This window comes from Lycium ferocissimum, chromosome 12, assembly GCF_029784015.1.
Source record: "Lycium ferocissimum isolate CSIRO_LF1 chromosome 12, AGI_CSIRO_Lferr_CH_V1, whole genome shotgun sequence".
Taxonomy (NCBI): Eukaryota; Viridiplantae; Streptophyta; class Magnoliopsida; order Solanales; family Solanaceae; genus Lycium; species Lycium ferocissimum.
Window position 1 is genome coordinate 42,571,880 of NC_081353.1, and position 22,621 is coordinate 42,594,500.

Sequence of the window (22,621 nt, forward strand, 5' to 3'; positions counted from 1 at the left end):
TGGACAAATACGCTTAGGCATGCGGTAAAAATAAGGAACAGGCTTTATTTTTGGCTATAACGGTGGTGGTATTAAATGAGAAATTAAGATATTTTTTACCTTCTTTCACCAGAAATCTCCTGTAATATTCTCTTTCCTTACAGCGTTTCTCTCTTCCATGCATTCTTGACATTCAAACGTAAAAATTCAAATTTCAAATTAAATCTTCCAACTTTGAAAATACATTGACAAAACAAACGATCAATCAACAACCAATGTATTTGAAGTTTTCAATATTGATTTCGTTTTTTATTTACCGATGTATTTGATAGCATAACTAATGTATTTGACGTTTCCAATCAAACTCCATGTATTTTATATTAAATATCATGTATTTGTGTGAGAACAATTTGCATCACCATTATTTAGTGGTAATGTATTTGAAGTCTTCAATATTGATTTAAGTTTTTATTTACCCATGTATTTGATAGCATAACTAATGTATTTGAAGTTTCCAATCAAACCCCATGTATTTTAAATTAAATCTCATATATTTGTGTGAGTAACAACTTGCATCACCCATGTATTTGATGGGATTAATTTGAACAAAATACATAAATATATAGAAACTTACCATGTATTTGTACCCGTGTATTTAAAACTAGATGAGTATGGAATTAATTTGAACAAAATACACAAATATATAGAAAAACTTACAAAAATACACCACCAACCACAACAATTGGTAGTTATATCATAGAACATACACAAATACATATATTTTTTAGTCTTCTCAAAACCTAAAAAACTTTCTCTCTCCCTCTCTCGTGCGCCGCCATAACCACCACCTTGGCACGAAGCAAAATAATCACTTCCACCAAGTTGATTTTGTGGAAGAATAATAACACAAATAGCGAAAATTTCACGAAACAAAGGAGATGGGATAGAGCATTAGGTACTTTAAAGAACCTCTTTTTTCTTTTTTTGGAAAAAAAGAAGAAGAATACGACGAATCTTAACTTGATTGGTGAATGGAAGTGAAATTTTTGCGAGAGGGTGAAGAGAGGAAGAAGACGATCATAAAAGGTAAGAAGTTATGAAAAAGGAGAGAGAATGGTAATGTATATTAAGTGATTAATATTGTTAACATTAAAAGGGGATATGGGATTTGGAGTGCTAATTTTTAGGTGTATTTGTGAAATGGTAATTCAAAAATTACTGTGTAGCTATAATAGTTAAATTAGAAAAATATTTAGTTATTATTAGTAATTAAAATAAAAGGTAGTTATTACCACTAATTATGTATTAGAAGTAGCTATAACGCGTAAAAATTCCTATTTTTATTAGTGCAAAAAGGCCGGGGAATATGCCTAATGCATGTGGTGTAGACTATGGACTCCTTCAAAAGTCAAAATATCTCTCCTCACAAGATATAAAAAAAATTATTTCCTCCGTCTCATAATAAATGTCACCTTAATCAAATTTTTTTATCCCATAATAAGTGTCATTTTAGAAAATCAAGACATAAATTGATTAGTTTTTTTCAATTCTACCCTTAGACAATAAAGTAACATCTAAATGATGATTGGAAAGCCACATAGTAACTTGGCATTGTTGGATTTCAATGTCAAAAGATTTATTTTTGGGCATGCTCTAATTAAAAGGTAAAAGTAATTTATTTTTATTATATAGGGGTAATTTGATAAACTCAACATTGCATTATTGGTTTCTTAATATGCGTGTTTTTAGCTAAGGTGACACTTTTTTATGGGACAGAGGGAGTACTTAAATAGTTTATGTGGGAAAGGCGGGGGGGGGGGGGGGGGGTTAGTCTCCTCTTCTCATCTTCTCTTTATTTAGTACTCTCTCTGTTCTAAAAAGAGTAACACTTTTCGTTTTTCGAGAGTCAAATTTTTAATTTTAATCATGCATTTGAACATAAAATCTTTAATTTTTTTGAGATAAAATTTATATATTTGAAAATTACGTAAAAAGTACTAATAAGTCACCATAATTAATAATTTAAAATATTTAAAAGACATATTACAAAATTACAGTCAAAGTACAACTCGTTTGACTACCAAAAAGCGAAAAGTGTCAATCTTTTTGGGACGGAGGGAGTAATAGTATTAGTAGTATTCGCGTAGTATTTTATTTTTCAATTTTCAATAGTATATGTTGCTTTATTTGTTTTGTTTATCTTCCTATTTTGTTGTCGTTATTTTCTTTTCAACCATGTTTTGATTACACTTCTTTTGAGCTAAGGGCCTATCGGAAATAACCTCACTAATCGACAAAGGTAGGATAAGGTTTGCCTACATCCTACTCTCCCCAGGTTCTCCTTATGGAATTACACCGGTTATGTTGTTGTTGTTGTTAGTTTATTTGACCAAGTTTTTGGAAATTCAATGGTATTTCTTTTATATACAAAAATACTTGTTTTAGAGAGTTAAAAGTGTTTTAGCTAATTTTTGAGAACAAAATTATCTTTTTTGGGGTTGTAGAAAAATTAATTACAAAGCTAAAAGAATAATTTTCCCCAGAAGCATTTTTAAAATTTTGGCAAAATATAAATTGGTGGTCTAATATTGTAAAAATATTTTTCATATTGATTAATCAATCATAAATTGCTATTCTCCAAATATATATAATGATGTGATTATATAAATATATATGTACATTATTAGTGCATAAAAATTAGAGTCAACTGAAAACTATAAAACCTTTTAAGTTCTACCGCATCCATAATCCAACAGTAGTAATCAGTGTTATTTCGCACTATTTGACCTAAATCTTGTCTGACTTTATCAGCAGCCAGCAGCCGTGCTAACAACTTGCCAACGTTGACTGTGTTTCCCTTTCCTTATACTCTTCATAGGGTTTTATTACAAGTTGGCTACTATAAATTGTAGACGTATGTAAATGCATGAATTTGTCAATGGACCCTATGTTAATGACTAATTAAATTAAAGATAATGGTTCTTGTAGGGATGACGTAAGTTGTTTAACATTGTTATTATCTTTTTAACTATTCATTATTGCATGACTACCAAGGAAAGTTAAAATGATTAGCTAGCAATTATAAGGCAAACTTCCCACCGTAGACAGCTATAAGAAAAAGAAAGAAAGAAACATTCGTTATGCACATTTTGCCACTTGGGAGATGGTCACCTTAAAATCTAATCTTTTTTGGTAAGGAACATTTTGTTTCTAAAATGAAATTGGCTAACACGAACCTGGATTAACGGAACCTAAAATGGATAACGAATACCGGGTAAAAACAAAAAACAAAAAAGAAAAATTAAGTGTGAACATAGTCATGCCTTGAAAATATAAATTAAATCAATTAAATAATCAAATAACCACTTTTACCAAGTGTACTCGATATTTACAAAAAAAATAAAAAATAAAAAATAAATAAATTATCCACCCTCCCATGAATCATGTAACAACTAATTGAAGAACTAACTCATCAACTAAATTTGTATAGTTTTGTTCAAGTCTTCAAGTCCTACTGTTGTTGGAATAATTCAAGTTTAGTTGGCAGCAAGTGTCGTGATTTCTTAGCTGGATGAGGACTTTCCACCTCCTCCTCGCCTGAGCCAAAACCCGGCCAAAATTCTGGCAAAGCCGGAATATTCAAGTCAAAGCCGCCACGCTGGCTGCTCGTGGACCCCACACCGCTCGATGACGATGACGTCACCTTCCCCTCGTAGTGACACCTTTTATGACCACCCAAAGCTTGTCCAGTTGGAAAAGTCTTGTGACAAATGGAACACTCGTGAGTCTTTCCGCTAACGTTGTTAGCTGACGTGGCACTGGTCGTGGTTGTAACGGCGTTTTCGTTGACTTTATCTCCGTTAAGGAGTAGTTTAGTACGGTGACTAGCTTTGTGTCCTCCTAAAGCTTGATAAGAACCAAAAGCCTTACCACACACTGAACACTTGTACAAATTGTTTGATATAACGGGTGTTATTGAATTTGTTGTAGTGGTAGTAAAATTATTATTACCGCTACGTGCGAGCATGAGAAGACAGAAAGCTAAGTATTCTTCTTCAGTTGGTTGTTGTTCCATGATGCTACGAGGTCGTTTTGATCTCTTGCCTTTTGTCCAAGATTCAAGGTAGCTTTGAGTAGTTTTCTCAAATTGAAATGAGGGTGGGGTTGTGGTAGTTGGAGAATTCAAAGCTTCAAGTGCCATTGCTAGTTGATTTTTCTTGAAAGAAACAAAGATGTAAACAATTGTGAACTCAAAGTAGTGAGTAAATTAAGAATCTATGAATGGAGAGAAGAGAGAAGATTTTTGAAAGCTTGGTGATTGAGTGAGTGAAGTGGTGATTTTGGATATATATAAAGGGTGGGGTGTGTGGGGAGAAATTAGAGAAGGAAGTTGCGAGACAAGGAGTAGGAAGGTAGTAATTAGGTGGTTGCTTAAGTAATGTAAAGAAAATGGAAGGTTAGTGGAGCACGTTTGAGAAAGAGATTATGTTGCTTGAGGGCCAAGTGGAACTTGTTAAGTATTAGTTGGTCGACTGAATTAAGTCTCAAGAAGGGCGGCTATACAAGCCTACAAGCTAGGATGAAGGGATTGGGGTCGGTTGCCTAAGCGAGTATTTTTATTAGTGAAGAGGGGGAATATGCCCAATGCAAGTGGATAGATTATAGATTCCTTCAAAAGTCAAAACATCTCTCAACAACAATAACATAATAATATAACCTGTGTAATTCCACAAGTGAAGTCTGCAAAGAATAAAGTGTACGCACATCTTATTCTTACCTCGTAGAGCTGTAGATAGGTTGTTCCCAATAAATCCTCGCCTTAAATAAAGCATATCAAAGCAATTTAAAAAGAAAATACAATAGTAAATCAGACATAGCAAATGGGGAAAGCATTACATAGCATTAAAAAAGAAACAGTAACATCAGAAATAATGCGACAATCGAAGTATATGAAACGACATGTAGTAACAGAAATCGAAGTCCAAGGAACTATGAGAAAAAACAAGATAAAGAAAATTAGTAAATAGTTTAGTTGACCTAGTTTTTGGGAAGTCAAAGGTATTTTTTTTTAAAATGCCTATTTCATAGAGTTAAAGTGTTTGACTAAACTTTCAGAACAAAATAAGTGCTTTTGAGTTATAGAAAAAATAATTTTCAAACCAAAAAAGTACAATCATTTTTTTCCAGAAGCACTTTTAAATTTTTCAATTATGTACAATCAAGTATAAGAAATTACATCCACATAGCCATATTTTTAATTTACATCCACGTAGCCTCTTTTTCACACGTTATACAACATTATACAGCAATATGCAACTTTATATACCTATTGTAGACAATGTATCAACCTTGTATAAAAGTGTATAATAATATTATTTCAAACGACAAAAAAAAAAGTTAAAAAAAAGAAGAAGAAGAAGAAGAGAAAACTGAAAAAATAAAGAAGCAACGTCAAAGAAGAATACATTACATGTATTAATTACTGTGCAACCACATACAGGCAACGAATAACATCTAGCAGTTTGTATGGGTGGCCTAGCTCGGGTAAAAAAATAAATATGAACTAAAACAGGTAATTATTTCGCCTTAATTGGCATAGAGTAGAAAAATCCCAATATAAATTAGTACTCTAAAATTACAAAAAGTATTTTCATATTGATTAATCAAACATAAACGACCACTCTTCAAAAATAATTACCTTATAAAAAATGTATAATGATCTGATTATATAATTAGTACATAAAAATTAGAGTCAATTGACAAACATAACCTACAGGATCCATTATTCCAACAGTGAAATTTCGCACTATTTGACTTAAATCTTGTTTGACTTTATCAGCAGCCAGCAGCCGTGCTAACAACCTGCCAACGTTGACTGTGATTCATTTTCCTTATACTCTTCATAGGGTTTGATTACAAGTTGATTACGTAGATTAGATTGACCCTTAAATTATATCCCAAAAGATATTTTCACACTTGAACTTCAGTTGTGATCTATTACACATCTAAATATTTAAAAAATGAATTTATTTAGCCCTGAGAGCTAATGTGGCATAAAATATAAAATAATTTTAAAATAGGCGCGTTTTATTAAAATTAATTCATTTTTTCTTTTTTTTTTTAATACCAAATTCATATTTTTTAATCCCACCCTCCATCCCATGCCCGACCCCCCCCCCGCCCCCACGCATCCCATTTCTTCTTCAATTTTCCGCCACCGCTTCTCGTCTCCCAATTCCCCCGCCCTTCTCCTCCTCCTCCCCTCCCCCCTATCTTCACGCCCCCTGCCCCTTTCCTCCATTTTTTCATCACATTGTTTAATTTCTTCACTGCAACTTTTCAACTAATTCTTGATAAACCCAACTTGGAAAATTGCTTCCCATGGCGGAACCGAAGGAACATCTCTCATATGCCATATCTGCTATGCACCGTTTTATTACTGCTATTAGTATATCATAAGGGCAATTAATTGTTACTTTCTAATTTCATTATTAAAAACAAAACAAAAAAAACAAAAAAACCACAATCTAATGGAATTTGCAGAGATTCAGTAGTAACCTAGGTTTCATGGCTACAAAATTCCAAGTTTTAATGGCTCCAAAATCTGAACCTTTTCTTGTAGTATTTTGATTTTTTTTTTTTTTTCAAGAAAGGAAGAGAATAGACAAAAATACTTCTGGGTTTGTTCAATTCTGGTGAAATGAAGAAAAAGAAGACGAAGGATTTTGGGGGTGGCGTTGGAGGAGAAGAGGGCGTGGTGGTGGAGGAAATGAAGATGAAGAAGAAGGGGCGGGGGGGCTGTGCTAATGGAGAAGAAGGGTTTTGGGGGTGGACTTTTCTATGAAAGGCAATATCATCTTTTCCACTCATTTCAATTTTCTTCTCAAAGTTTCAAGGGAGAGGTCTAGAGATGCTTCCATGGGAGATGAAGTGAAGAAACATGGGGAAGGCACAGCAGGCAACTGCTGTTGAAGAAGACACAATGAAAAGGGAAAAAGTTTTTAAAAAAGTGGGGCCCACAAATAAATAAGAAAGGGAAAAAAGCAAAATTGTGAAAGAATAAATAAAAAAGAAAAAATATGAAAGAACAAATGACATGTCGCTGATGTGTTCAAGCATAGCGAACACCTCCACACATGAGACCGGTTAAATATGCGCAGTGAAATAATATCACTTTTTTATATATGTTACACAGACAAGTCACCACCGAAATTCAAGCGCGAAAACGACTTTTCTAAGATAGCTTTTGGTCAATTTATGACTTTTGCCTAAATTGTTGGCGTATGTAAATACACGAATTTGTCAATGGACCCTATGCTAATGACTAATCCATGTATGTAATTTAGGATTATGGATTTTTGTAGGGATGTAAGTTGTTTGACATTGATCTTATCTTTTTGACTATTCGTAATTGCATGACTACTAAGGAAAGTTAAAATGCTTAGCTAGCAATTATAAGGCAAACTTCCCACTCGTTTTGCATATTTTGCCACTTGAGTGTGAACATGGTCACCTGAAAACCGAATCTATTTTTGATAAGGAGCATGTTATTTTTAGAAGTAGAATTGGCTGACGCAAAAATCTGGATTAATAGGACCTAAAACTGAACGAATTTTGGGTAAAACCCAAAAAATGAAAAATTGAGTGAGGTAATGGACTGTATTACGTGAAATGGGCCTAAACGGCAAACATTCTGAAACATCCTTCATCTATTTAAGAGGCGGCAATTTGCAGGATTGTCCTTCGCTGGGGTGGTCTTTAATTTTTGTCCCTTAAATTGGTGGTCTTTAATTTTTTTCCCTTCGTTAAAAATTCCTTGTTTGGCGTTCTAACCCTCGCTCAGTCAAAAAATTTTAAAAAATTCGCAAGGTAGAGTTTGGATTCGCAAGGCAGATTTGCCTTCGCAGATTTTTGGTCTGAAGGCAAAACTCTGCCTTGCGAATCCAAACATTTGCCTTGCGAAAATTTCTTTTTTTTTTTTTACCGAAATGTTCAAACGCAGAACCCTGACATAAGCGAAGACAAAATTAAAGACCACCCCAAATGAAGGACGATCCACGCAAAAAAAAGTTTGAGAGGGGTCATTTGCACTTTTGTCCCTATTTTCTGCTAGTCTTTAATTTTTGTCCATAAATACGAACAACTTTTTTGCGGGACATAAGTTTATATTTCGCATTATAATGTCCCACAAGTTATGCCCACATCCTTATAGAACTTATGTTCCGCTAGGCATAAGTTCGATTTTAAAGGACAAAATTAAAGACCAGCCCATTTGGAGGACAGACAGTGCAATTTCTTCATTTGAGAGCTCCATCAACAAAGTGGGCTAATATATGTAAACAAATAGGCCGGGAGGCCATGTGATAATACTAGACACCCCATCTAAAAGCCGATTCGAGCAAAGATTTAATATGTAATGCCATTGAAAAATATTTATACTACGACATAGCTTTATCATAATGTCTTGGGTTACTTCACCTATTTTTGAAATTCACTCTTATTGAGTGAGCTGTTGGCATAAAAAATTAGTTTATGTAATCTTAAATTATTTGACTATCAGAAGCGGATTCAAAATTTATATTTATGGGATCAACCTTTGCATCCCCCTCTTACTATGATGAAATAAGTGTATCAATGCAACATGGATATTTCAGGATTATATTTCAAGACTTGTTCTATGGAAGATGTTTAAGGAGAAAAAGTAACAAAGTAAGTATTAAACAGGGAAAGAAAACAAGTCGCTTAGACAGATTCATTTTCTAGGCTTGGCAACTTTTTGAGAAAAACCAATGCCTTTAGTATCACAAAGAGGAAGAAGTATCGAAAGTGGGTAGAGATGTCGAGCCAAGATCAAAGACAGAGGCCAGCTTAAACAATGACACTGACGGATATTGTCACATAGGTTATCAGAATAACTATAAAAATAGGAGGGAATTATAATTTTCTATGACATTTGGATTTGTCTTGCTGACAAGGCATTTCTCCTTTACATCTGATTCAATAACACCCCTCCAATACCATCAACCGGGCGAATATACTATATATAGATGATTTTATGCCATCCTCCCCCTTTTTTTTTTTGTCTATCTCTTCTCATCAAATAATTTTGCTCCTGCTGACACTATCTGAATTAGTTGGCAAAACCAGCACGAGATTAGGGTCATCCCTTTCATTTTAAGCTCATCCTGGATGGATTGGCTTCCTATGAGAACTCTTGAAATGGAATTAATAGAGCAAAACTAGCTGTATTTTAGATTAACTATTCAGTAACAAAACAAAAGGTGACTGCTTCTCCAAGATGGCCTTGGAAAACATTCGAACTTTTCGACCGCATTGCCTCGACAAAACCTTGGGCCGAACTTATTAAACTTGAAGTTTTTCACGAAAAGGTTAAAGCTTATGTCAAAATTCAAGACCACCCATAGTTAGATGAATTTATGCCAAAATTACCATGAATTTTTTTAATTTAAATTTGAGTATTTCAATTTACATTATTCCTACTAGTATTTAAATTTGAGTATAGAGTATATTTGAATGGTTTTACATTCGGGCACTACAAACTGCCCTTCTTTTGGGGTGTTTAAATTTTGCCCTTCATAGTTGAAATGTTTAAAGTTTCTGTCATCAATCTACAGTTAAAATGCTCGAACCCACGCGCAAAAAAATTTTAAAAAAAATTTGGAAGAAAGAAAATTTTGCATGCCGCCAACAACATACACCCGAAGGAATTACACATTTTTTGCCGACCCGATACCATGCCTTATGGGGTTTTTTCATAAGATCCGGGCCCCCATAACTTTTGATAATTCCTTCACAAAGTTACGCGCGGGGGATACTTTTAATGGGAAAATTTTTTTGCCGGGACCCCGGGGAAACCCGGAATTAAATTTGTTATTCGACCCGTATATTTTTTGCCGTCTCGCCCAAAAGGGGCCCGGGCCCCCAAAAACCAAACCTTCCCGGGGCCGGGGGGAAAAAGGGCCTTTGGGCCCCACCCTAGATAATTTTTGTGAAGGAATTATTTCGTGTTACGGGCGGGATCCGTATATTTACGTTGTTCCGCTCACGCGTGCGCACCCCCCCGTCCGTATAACCCCCGTACCCCAACAAAAGTATGCCGGTCCGATAGTAAATTTAAACTTGCCTTGCGAATTTTTTAAAATTTTTGACCGCGCGTGGGTTCGAACCCCGAACTTGTTGGTGTTAACAAGGGCAAATTTTAAAAAGATTTCAACATGCAAAAATTTAAAGACCACCCCAAACGAAGGGCACTCCGAGCAAAAAAATGTTTACATTCTTTTCCCATCTCCACTGGGCGGCAGCCATGACAAGTTGAAGAACAACCTATTAACAAGAAAAAAGAAATTGAAAAGTTAAAGTAGCTCATTAAACCTAAAAATTGTAGAGCGGAGAAGAAATTACTCCCAATTCAAAGAAGGCTAGGTAATAATGCACTAGGCTAACATCATACAGACCAAAAATTTTACTTTAAAAATCACAAATCAAAGTGCAACTCCCTCAGGCCCAAAATAATTGTCACCTTAGCAAAAATCACGTCCATTAAGAGATCAATAAATACTATAATAGTTTACTAAACTATCCCTATTTATTAGATGTTTTTTTGAAAGTTGATCAATATTAAAGAGGACTATTTCCTTAATGCTAAGGGCATAGTTGAAAACACAAACTAATTTTTGTCTTGAGTTCCTTAGATGACATGCCCTTATTTTGGATTAATTCTTTTTGGCTAAGGTGTCACTTGTTTTGGAACGAAGGGAGCAATACATAGTATCATCTTAATCATGACTAAATAAAAATAACTCTACATCAATCCCGAGCTAATTTGAATAATGATTAAATGATAAAAATTTATATAAGATATATATATATATATTAAATTTATTGCTTTAGTACAACTACGAGGGACGGGTAACTTTTCCTCCCACTTCTCGCCAAAAAATAATTTCGCACAATTTTTATTTGAATTTGAGTTTTATGCATTTTACGTTATATAATTAATTTCTTAAATAGTAAATCTACCCATAGTTGGATGAATTTATGCCAAAAATTACCATGAATTTTTTAATTTTAAATTGAGTTTTATTTGATTTTACTTTATTCCTACTATTAGCTTGAGAGGGAGAACCCAATGCGCGTTCTGTTCTAATTAATTCTTTCACCGTGTGATGTATTAAGTCAAACTTTAAACTGTCCTAATCCCTTAATAGAAATTATTTCTACCCATTTCTAGTCGTATTAATTAAAGATAATTAAAATAAGATAGCATGCTCCTTCAACAACATATGGAGCTGTACTTTCAAGTAATTAATCACTATTTAATCAATAAACAGAATGATAGGCAATTCAATGATATAATATAATATAGGGGTATGTAGAATAATTATATACATATTTTAATATTAGCAACTCTAAGCTTAAACTTCATTACTTTGACCTCCAAGTATAATACAAGTCGTAATACTTTAGTAATAATTTATACCATCCATGACCGACGTGGAACTAATAAAATAATGTTTCTATTACCAAACCTTTATTGTTTAATCCCTTAAACCATAAACATAATAATTTATTCCAATTTTTATTTGTTAGGTATTGCCTGATTCTTGAAACATTGTCTTTTCTCGTTAACAATTGCATAAATTAATTAATGATATTAGTAAATATAATTAGGCTTATATATAAACAAATTGAAAAGAATTCTGACGTTAAACATCTATAATTATGGTCTAAGATAAGATGATGCGATAAGCTTAATTAATGTATGAGATCATTAATTTACTACGACAATCCTATCGTTTCAGCTCATGTAAGTGTGATTAAGAGCTGTTCATATTATTTTTATGAACGAATATATACATCTCTTAAAAATTAGAAGAGCCACGAGGAAGAACAACTCTTTTGGCATTTGTATGGACACGATCACACGAGTAGATATATTAAAAATCACACGCAAACTCAATTAGAAAACATAAGTTTGTTGATTGTAGTATGATTAAGAATTTAATAATTTCGATAAAGGGAAAGAGAAGCCAGTTAAAGATGACACATATAGAAGTAATGATTGAGTTAGTCGTATCATTTATTTACCCTTTATTTAGATATATATTCCCCACTTTTTTTATTTTTTTGGTTGTGTCGCGGATTCAGAATTTAGATATGCGAGTTTTAATAAATTGAGGAAATGAGTTCTAAAATATATATCTAACTATTTGTATTGCTTATTTTTCACACACATATATAAGATTTAGCTTATTTTTCACACACATATATAAGATTTAACTACGAATAACTGTGTGTTTTGTCAAAGCAGTAAATCTACCCATTGTTAGATGAACCCCTTCACCAACTTTATATACAGTCAATCGCTCTTTCCTCATTTTAAGGATTATTTTTGTTCGGTGAAAGACAGATTTTCAAGGATATTTTGTATATACTTTTTTTAAATTGCTGGAAATAAAGTTTGAAAGTATCTGATTTTATTCTTTATAATTTAATAATAATCTTAAGGATGGGAAAAAATATACTACTATATATTTACGTCTACTTTGGAAGTTAGGCTAGGAATTCTTCAATAGCTTTTGAAGATATTCGTTGTCCAACCATGTCTTGGATCTACTTTGAGATTCCTTTGAGTACATAATGACTCTTTGACAAAAATTAAAAATTGAAGAAAAGAACAGATTTATTTTCTTTTCCCTCTTGAAGTTTACAAGATTTTATTATGTAAATTTTAATTATTATCTTTTGTAAATTGCCTTGAGAATGCATGGATAGGAAAGGGGAAATACTTAAAAAGAAAGCGTGGCTCAATATTAAAGTGCCGGCTGACCCATTGGTTAGGGTGGCTTTAAACTAAATTATTGATATCTTAAAAAAAAAAAAAAAAAAAAAAAGTGATTAATGTGATGTTGCCGGGTGGTAGCTCTGTTTTCTTCATCCAATTAAAAGAAAAGTTTGATAAGTCGACATAATTGTCTTTCAGTGGTGTATACAAAATTTTACGAGAATAATATTGCATATTTTTACGATTCAACTTACGCGTAAATGGATATACGTCTATGACTATATAGGTTTAAAGGCTTTATTTTCTGTCTCAAATTAATATTTATTGGTATTTACTTTGTATTATTTTCAAATAATGTTTGCTTACTATTGTTTGAGTCAAAATTTGTATTTTACCCAAATAGTTGAATTTGTTCTAAGGTTAACCACAGTTGATAGTAATTTGATACAGAAGTTAGAATTAACACAAGCAAGTTATTAATAATTGATAAAGAATAAGTAAAATTAAAGGAAAAAGTAGACTTATGCTAATTGTGATGAACAACACTAATGGATTTCCACGTTCCCAAGAATTATCTTTGAACTTAATGATACAAGAATAATGATACTGATAATAAGCAGATAATCTTAATCAATAATAGTGTATTTTTCAGTCAGTATTTGCCAAAAATATACAAGTGAAAGTCTTATTTATAGGTATATGATCCTATTTAATGCTTTTCCCGTTGTGTGTATGTAACAACAATCATTAATTGCTGAATTAATGATTGTCTTTTAATTCCTTGATTCTGGTCCTTAGAAACTGTTTTGCCGTTATTACATTAACTCTATTTAATGCGCAATCAAGAGGGTCTTTGTATGTTGTTTCCGTAGATGTTCTCTTCGTTGTCTCCGTAAATGCTTTGCTCAGCATTACCATCTACGTCATTATATAAACTGACACGTGTCGACTACCTGTTGGTCCACGTGTTAGGTGCAATTTTTTACCCATACAGATAGTCCCTCAATTTTTCGGGTTCATAGCAGAGATGTTCTCGAGAAATTGTCTTCCCGATTTTCATCAACCTTCTCTTGATTAGACATTTGAATCTTCTTATCGTGAAATAGGAAACGTTGTAACTGACGTTAGATCGTGGCCCACTGACGTGATGGATATGTGGCGTAACCGTAAAAGTTGAACAGACTCGTATTAAATGATGAAGTCAGACGTGGGGCACGTGGCCGTTACCGTGCCCTTCATTTTCTCGCCATTTCCCAAGGTAATGATGGCGGTTTTACCTTCTCTACAAAAGTTTAAATTTTACCTTTTCACTATTTCATCTCAAATTTTCCGCTCCAAAACTCTTCAACTTTAAATTCCTTTGCTTATTTTTCTTCTTGTTCAACTTCTTCGATTTCTTAATCATATCTTCTCCTTCATCTTCTCAAGATATTTTACCAAAAAAGAACGTCATTGTTGATGCTTTTCCTCCCTATGTGGGCGCTGAAAAACCTAAGAATAGAATGCCTTCTAAGAAAATTATGGGCGATGCTATTGTTGCTGCTGCTCCCAAGCCTTCATCTTTAGTATCTTCTGGTGTTGGTGAAGGTGGAATGGTAATCTTCCTTCTGTTGATGGTGTGCTCCCCAAAAATCCTACTCACTCTACTGATTTAAAGATTGCAGACGAACATGAAACTGATGTGGAGAGAATGGCTATGGTTTCTGGGATTAAGTCCCATATTACCGAAGACCTCATTCCTTCTGTAATTGAAAAATGCCATTGGAAGCATCATCATGTGGAGGTTATTATGCCTGAACCAGATAGAACCACCACTTCTCATTTGCCTGGGTTTTCTGCAGTGTACATCTACCCTTTCACTATTGGGTTTAACTTACCATTAACTTCGTTAATTGATCAATTATGCCGTCGTCTTCAAATTTACGTAGCGCAACTCACTCGCAGAGTTTGGCGTTTGATTCAATTATATCAACACGTTGCTTGACTTGCCAACATACAGCTTACCTTAGATCATATTTTATATCTAAACTCCCTTCGTTTTATAAGGGGTTCTATGATAATGCTTAGGACCAGAGGCCTAAATAAATTGTTCGATGACCCTGAGGATAGCCATGACCATTTATAGTTTAATGATTTTGTGTTTATTCCTACTCACCAATTAGTGAGTAGTGATGCCGAGTTTTTTCTGGAGAAGTGGAATGCAAAAGCTTTTAATCCCGAGCTGAATATTCCGAAGAATATTCGTGCATTCATGTAACACCCTACATCTTGGAACTAAGTTTAGACTCATAGCATAAGAGTTTTAGCGGAAAAACTGAAGGTTTGAACGTTTTGCGAAAATGGTTGATACGCCTACTTCGGGCAGCGATAACTCCTTGATCAGTTTGAAATTTGGGAAAGTACCCTTAATGAAAGTTATAGTATGTAGAAATACCTTTCTAACGATATAAGGACCAAGCCAATCGAGATCGGATCAAGGAGATATGATCATCTCAATATGGCTAATAGTAAAGCACTTGGAATCCTATAGAATCGGCTAAGTTTTCGATACGTCTGACTTCCAGTCAAATTTCGTGCAAATCCCTTGGGAATTTGAGGAACCTTCCTTGATAAAAGTTGTAGCCCTTTGAAATATCTTTCCAACAGTATATTATGGGTCTTGAACAGAGTTATGTACGAGAAGTTATGCCCATTTTACCGAACACTGTGCAAAACCGACACCCGTCGCTTCTCGGGGCGCGTGAGGGCGCGGAGAGAGCGCGCGATGGCCCCGCTTCGCGGAGAGATCGGGAAACTCTGAGTTTTTAGCTTCAGAATGTTGCGCGATGCACCCGCATCGCAACCATCGCGAAACGGGTCCGTTTTGGTGTCAAAAAGTCGGGTTACGCGTTTTAAGTTATATTTAAGGTTTGGGGTTTATTTCCCCAGCACCCCATTCACGAAAAATTAACCTAAAGTCAAGAAGAACAAGTCCCAAGCCTCAAGAACCCTACAAGGTAAGTTTTATCATGATTTTAGGTTGAATTCAAGTCCCTAATCTCTTTCTAACTTGAGTAAACCCATCTCAAGGTTCAAGAATTCAAGATTTTGGAAATCCTCTTCAAAGTTAGGGTCTTTAATTCAAGTTTGAGGCATTACCAGTATGTAGAGTTACTATCTACGTGTGGGAACATCATTGTTCTTCCCCACGCCTCCTAATCCATAAAGTATGAAACTTTACAAAACTAGGTTTCTATTCTATACTATGCTCATGATAACCCTAGGTCCATGTCTATAATTATATTATGTTTGCATTGCTATTATTCTATCATTGTGTTCTTGATACTCATTATGATTATTGAGAATCTATCCGTAATCCATGAAAACCCATATCTTGTATTCCATGGGTTCTTGCATGCATGTTTTTAAATAAAAATGCTTATTTCATGAATATCCTACATGTCTACAAGTTTTCATGCAATTGTATTTTATAACTATATTCATACCATGACTCAAGATACGTACATCCTAAATACAAGTTATTTCATGAAACCATGTTTACAAGTTATTTCATGAAACCATGTTTACAAGTTATTTTCGTGAAATCATGATTACAAGACAAGTACAAGTTAATTCACGAAAATCATGGGCTTCTTAGCCAACTATATTATGTTCATGTTTTGGGAGTTGCACGACCACCGAGAAGGCTCGGGAGCCCGAAACTACGTAGCCACCGTAGGACAAGGATCGCTCCGCCCCGCTTAGGACGATACCTTAATTTTACACCGAATGGATCCATCGGCACGTTACCATCTTATACCCCGGCAAGGTATGAGTGGCTTTGCCGGTCGCGGCGAGGGGACCGGACTCCACGTACCCACGTGGTGATATCACACGGTCGGTTTATGAAATGCTCTCCCTACTTATCACGTTTTTATGTATGCTATATATATATATGTATTCGTACGCCTGTGCTCATGTTCATGTCCGGTTTTCGCCGCTCTTATCATGTTATTCCTTGTCCCATGTTATTTCTTTCGCTTGCTTTACATACCGACATTCAATGTGCCGACGTCCCCTTTTATTGCTCGGGCCTCGCGTTTCACGATGCGGTACGGATTTACAGACGACGCTTCGCTCATTAGGATCCGCACGTACCAACTCACACAGTGAGCCCCATCTCATTCGGGGTTTAGGCATTTATCTTTCCTTATCTAGTTTTGCACCTAAGGGTATGCTGGGGGCCTTGTCCCAGCAAGTATGTTACGTTTTTTTTTTCAGACTCATGTTAGAGGTTTCATAGACAAGATAAGTGTCATGTTAGACTTCGAAAGTTGGTTAGCCGTTTTGGCTCATTTATGATATTTCCGCATTCATGACTTAAATCAAGTATTTTTATATTTAATATTATGACTTACTATGTTTCTATAAAGGCTCATCATGCACTTCCCGTTATATTTCCGCTCATGTATGCCTCATTATAGTTCGAAATAAGTCATGGGTTCGCTCGGTCACATGCGGTGACCACCGAGTGCCGTGTTACGCCCGTGCCATGGTTCGGGGCGTGACAAAACTTGGTATCGCAGCCTAGGTTCAAGAGTCTTTAGGGAGAATCCCATGAAATCGTGTCCGGGGGGTCACTTTTATATGTGTGAGGGCCCCATACATATAAACAAATTGACCACCAAGACATTCGTGATTTGTCTCATTTCTTTCTACTCTAGATCGTGCCATGAAGCTTAGAGCAATAAGTAACTTCTCTTCCTCTCGAATTACGTACGTTTCGAATGCGGGAGAGATGAACAGTAATTCAAGGTCTAAGTAAGGATGTTTACCCATAGGGGGTTCAATTGTGCAATACTTACTGGTAACGAATGAGACTTCAAGTGCTATTGAAAGTGGAATACAATGTAAGTTGCTCGAGAAGGGGTGTTGTGGAATGAATGGTATGTTGAATGATAATGATGTTCTTGAGAAAGGAGAATAGAATACAACAGGGAGAGGATATCAGAAATTAGAAAAGGAGCTAAGTCAACAGGAAAAAGGTAAATCATGGAGGATCTCGAAGGTGGAGGCGTACAATTTTCTACCGGGAGGTCATCGGACCCACTCCATCTCAGTAAAGATTGAAAGGGAAAATAAACAGGAAAGTGTAACAGGTACAGTTTGAGTTGGACATATGAGGTAAGTTCATCATTTTTACACTGTTGTTAAAATTGGGAGCCCTGTGTGGATATGATATGATATGATATGATATATATGTATATATGCTGGCCTTGTGAGGCATTGTTGGTATTTTCTGCGTGCAGGTTTTGGGATAGTAAGAAATACGGGAAACTCCTTTAAATTTTCCTAGAAATAGAAGGAGAATGAGATATAAGTTCGTAATATGTCCGGAAAAGCCATGTCAACAAGAAATGATAAGATTTGACTAAGTTACGAGTACGGGGGACTTTGAGAAATATGATTTGATTTCCTATTCAGATGAACACCTTAAGTGGGTGACAGTTCGAATACATCCGAATGTGTGTTAGAAACGAAGGGCTTAAGTTAAGTTCAGTGTAGAGTGATTAGTGGAAGAAGAAATCGAAAGAACGTAAGAGAGCAAACTACAGAAGAACAGCCTTTAAGAGTTGTCAAAAAAAATAAAAAAATAAAAGGGGTTGCCTTAAGATTTACAATGTGAGCAGAGTAAAGTCCTTAAGATGGAGTATGCCAGTTATGAATACAGTAGCAACCCGTTCATGTAAGTAAATTTAGTTCTTCCCCATGAGAAATTGCTCAGATGGGAGTCGAAAGATTCATCAATGTTGTAGAGTACAAAGGAATTACGGTTTAAGAAATGTTAACTGGTCCCATCAAAAGAGAAGAATTTGTAAGTATAAGATGTTAGCCTTGGTCTAAGGGAGATGCATAAATCGCCGAAGTCCAAAGGAGATAATTGAAGACCCGGGGTTAGTATGAGATATGAAGAACCTCGGTTCGGTTAGGTTGGCATAATGAGATAGTCTCCATAAGAAGGAATATGCCTCATCTTAGAGAAAACTAGAAGTGAGTTTTGATCGTCGAACGGATCGTGTAAAGTTCAACTACTATCGATTAGGCGATCACGATAAAAGCTATAAGATCATGCCCAAGCATGTGTCAAAAGGGTAGTGCCATTGCACAAGACTCTAATCTTTTAAGGTGCTAGTCATAGACTTAGCACACCACAAAGACTATGAGTATTTTAGGGAAGTACGGCTCATGATTTAGGCGACAAGAGAACTATGGAGAAAGAAGTTCACCGCTTATCCAAGCTAGGAATTCGATTTTCGGACTCGAAGTGGGTGGAGTTGTTGCCCGAACACGGCTTATTCCTCCTTAGTCATTAAAGTTAGAGAGAAGCCGGTTTGGTAATTCCTACTTGCCGCAAATGAAAGAGGGGATTCACGAACGAAAGCCTTATCTTTTGAACAAGAGGGAGATAATGGTACCTTGAGATACCGAGCAGATTATGCGTTCCGGATGTAGATGGCTCGAGAGCTAATTATGTCGAAGCTCACCATTCTAGGTCTACCTCGTTCAGCTAGGAGGCATGATTTAATTTGGGTGATCGTGGATAGACTTACGACTTCTTGCCAGTTAGGACCACAAATTGAACAGAAGATTATGCCAAGTCATATGTTAATGAAATTGCCATACTATATGGGACCCTAGTGTCTATTATTCCAGATTATGGTGCTCAGTTCACAGCGAACTTCTGAAAATCCTTTCAGAAAGGATTGGGTACAGAGGTGAACCTTAGCACAGCTTTTCATCCTCAGACAAATGGTCGACGATATGTTATTCGGATCTCGTGTTATAATATTCATGTTAGTTCAATACTCGTATATCGATTCGGTACTCACGTATTCATGCCGATCCGGTATTCGCTAATCCGGATTCGGGTACCAAGCCCGCATTCGGCTTTTTCATCCCGGAGTCTTCGGTCGGTTCAATAGACATTCGGTTTAGTAGCTCACCTTAGTAATCTTGTATTCATTCGGTAACCATGTGTCCGTGAGTTCAATGGTAATTGGGATGACCACCTCGCCCTTATTGAGCTTACTTACAAAAAAAAAAAAAAGATTTCCATGCTAGTATTGGTATGGCACCATTTGAAAGCCCTTTTTGAGCGAAGGTGCAGGTCACCGATTGGTTAGTTTGAAGTTGGTGAAGTAGAATTGATTAGGACCAGATTTAGTTTATCAGGCTATGGAATAGGTCAAGTTAATTCGAGAGCGCTTGAACTTAGAGTCGCCAGAAGTCCTACATAGATGTGAGGCGAAGGGACTTAGAATTTCAAGTTAATGATTGGGTGTTCCTTAAAGTCTCACCTATGAAGGGTGTTATGAGATTTGGGAAGAAAGGGAAACTTAGTCCCAGATATATTGGACCTTACGACCCTACGAAAGGTCGGTCCTAGTAGCCTATGAACTTGAGTTGCCACAAGATTTGGCTGCTGTACATCCCGTGTTTCATGTGTCCATGTTGAGGAAGTGTGTAGGAGACCCGTCGTTGGTTGTTCCTGCTGATACTATAACTGTTAAGGATGGCCTCACCTATGAGGAGATCCCCGTAGCCATTCTTGATCGTCAAGTTCGCAAGTTGAGGACTAAGGAAGTAGCCTCAGTAAAGGTCTTATGGAGGAGCCAGAAAGTTGAAGAGGCTACATGGGAAGCCGAAGAAGACATGAAATCCGATATCCTCACTTGTTTGAAGAGCAAGCGAGATAGACTTCAAGGTAAATACCTTTAGTATTCATGTCATGTCCCTTATGTATTCATGCCTCACGTTTCACGTTCAAGTTCATGTATTCTCTATTCATGTCTCATGTCTTAGCACTCATGTTTTCATGAAACTATGTCATGTCAGTTTTCATTGTTCCATGTCATGTTTCCTTCACGTTCATATAGTCAAGCCATGTCCAGCCATACTCTTAACCATGACCCGTCATTCGAGGACGAATGATCCCAAGGGGGAGATATTGTAACACCCTACATCTTGGAACTAAGTTTAGACTCATAGCATAAGAGTTTTAGCGGAAAAAACTGAAGGTTTAAACGTTTTGCGAAAATGGTTGATACGCCTACTTCGGGCAGCGATAACTCCTTGATCAGTTTGAAATTTGGAAAGTACCCTTAATGAAAGTTATAGTATGTAGAAATACCTTTCTAACGATATAAGGACCAAGACAATCAGAGATCGGATCAAGGAGATATGATCATCTCAATATGGCTAATAGTAAAGCACTTGGAATCCTATAGAATCGGCTAAGTTTTCGATACGTCTGACTTCCAGTCAAATTTCGTGCAAATCTGTTGGGAATTTGAGGAACCTTCCTTGAAGAAAGTTGTAGCCCTTTGAAATATCTTTCCAACGGTATATTATGGGTCTTAAACAGAGTTATGTACGAGAAGTTATGCCCATTTTATCAAACACTGTGCAAAACCGACACCCGTCGCTTCTCGGGGCGCGTGAGGGCGCGTGAGAGAGCGCGCGATGGCCCCGCTTCTCGAAGAGATCGCGAAACTCTGAGTTTTTAGCTTCAGAATGTTACGCGATGCACCCGCATCGCGGAACCATCGCGAAACGGGTCAGTTTCGGGTCAAAAGGTCGGGTTTACGCGTTTTAAGTTATATTTAAGGTTTGGGGTTTATTTCCCCGGACCCCATTCACGAAAAATTAACCTAAAGTCAAGAAGAACAAGTCCCAAGCCTCAAGAACCCTACAAGGTAAGTTTTATCATGATTTTAGGTTGAATTCAAGTCCCTAATCTCTTTCTAACTTGAGTAAACCCATCTCAAGGTTCAAGAATTCAAGATTTTGGAAATCCTCTTCAAAGTTAGGGTCTTTAATTCAAGTTTGAGGCATTACCAGGTATGTAGAGTTACTATCTACGTGTGGGAACATCATTGTTCTTCTCCACGCCTCCTAATCCATAAAGTATGAAACTTTACAAAACTAGGGTTTCTATTCTATACTATGCTCATGATAACCCTAGGTCCATGTCTATAATTATATTATGTTTGCATTGCTATTATTCTATCATTGTGTTCTTGATACTCATTATGATTATTGAGAATCTATCCGTAATCCATGAAAACCCATATCTTGTATTCCATGGGTTCTTGCATGCATGTTTTTAAATAAAAATGCTTATTTCATGAATATCCTACATGTCTACAAGTTTTCATGCAATTGTATTTTATAACTATATTCATACCATGACTCAAGATACGTACATCCTAAATACAAGTTATTTCATGAAACCATGTTTACAAGTTATTTCATGAAACCATGTTTACAAGTTATTTTCGTGAAATCATGATTACAAGACAAGTACAAGTTAATTCACGAAAATCATGGGCTTCTTAGCCAACTATATTATGTTCATGTTTTGGGAGTTGCACGAATTACCGAGAAGGCTCAGATAGCCTGAAACTACGTAGCCACCGTCGGACAAGGATCGCTCCGTCCAGTTAGGACGATACCTTAATTTTACACTGAATGGATCCATCAGGCACGTTACCATCTTATACCCTGGCAAGGTATGAGGGCTCTGCTGGTCGCGGTGAGGACCAGACTCCACGTACCCACGTGGTGATATCACATGGTCGGTTTATGAAATGCTCTCCCTACTTATCACGTTTTTATGTATGCTATATATGTATATATGTATTCATATATATCATGTTCATGTCCCGGTTTTCGCCTTTAGTTCTTATCATGTTATTCCTTGTCCCATGTTATTTCTTTCGGTTGCTTTACATACCAAGACATTCAATGTGCCGACGTTCCCTTTTATCGTGCCGGGGCCTGCATTTCACGATGCAG

General features: G+C 35.9%; 1 protein-coding gene across 1 annotated transcript; it reads right to left on the reverse strand.

Moving 5' to 3' along the window:
• Nucleotides 1-3,299: 3,299 nt before the first annotated feature.
• LOC132039801 (zinc finger protein ZAT10-like) lies at nucleotides 3,300-4,379 on the reverse strand. Its single transcript, XM_059430327.1, has one exon. It carries the CDS (start codon nucleotides 4,178-4,180, stop codon nucleotides 3,491-3,493), a length of 690 nt encoding a protein of 229 aa, XP_059286310.1. The 5' UTR covers nucleotides 4,181-4,379; the 3' UTR covers nucleotides 3,300-3,490.
• Between the last annotated feature and the right edge of the window lie 18,242 nt (nucleotides 4,380-22,621).